At 36.2% G+C, this 705-nt stretch overlaps 1 protein-coding gene across 1 annotated transcript in view; it reads left to right on the forward strand.

The window, feature by feature from the left end:
- Nucleotides 1-705, forward strand: part of LOC119593008 (protein white-like) — a gene marked incomplete at its 5' end in the record, with an annotated part of 10,766 nt that overhangs the window by 2,309 nt on the left and 7,752 nt on the right. The window contains 1 exon segment of the mRNA XM_037941899.1: nt 78-149. Coding sequence (XP_037797827.1) covers nt 78-149 — 72 coding nt within the window.

Below are 705 nucleotides of genomic sequence, written 5' to 3' on the forward strand. Positions count from 1 at the left end.
CGCGCGCGTGTGTGTGCTCGCATAGATATAAACATATGCATCCATACGTTCCCAATTCATCGCGCCTACTGTTCCAGGCTATGCTGCGAATGGACCGCCACCTGACGTACGACCAGCGAATGGCTCGAGTGGACGAGGTCATTAGTGAGGTACGTGGTTTCTAAATGACGAATGATAATAAATCCAATTCGTATTTCATGAGCATTAAACAAATGTAATTTCTATCTCAACTGGATCTATCGTTCTTGGAATTCTAAAGTCAAAACATCGGAATTTCCGTTACGAAAACCCAAAGATGTATCTCTATCGTATACAAGATAAAATTGCTTTAGTAAAAAACGGTGAAGACCTTAGTGTCTACATATCACACACGAGAAGATCGATTTTGACATTCACAAAAGCAATTAAGACGCCTTTGCAACGATTCCACTGACATAGCGATATTTACACTTAAAACAACCAACACGTATCCACTGATCCAACTGAAATAAATAATACGTCAGTCAAGGTTAAATTAAGATATTCCTTATAAACATACACGTCATGAGACCACTTACTGTAGAAATATAGTGTTGCATAAATGATGATGATATCACTAATGTTCTTCATTTTCATATTTTGAATTTATAATCATATTTTGTATTTACATTCTGTGTGAAAATCTGAATTGTGTATTTTTATGCTCATTTCTGTAAATCCCATCTT

Source organism: Penaeus monodon, chromosome 31, assembly GCF_015228065.2.
Source record: "Penaeus monodon isolate SGIC_2016 chromosome 31, NSTDA_Pmon_1, whole genome shotgun sequence".
NCBI lineage: Eukaryota > Metazoa > Arthropoda > Malacostraca > Decapoda > Penaeidae > Penaeus > Penaeus monodon.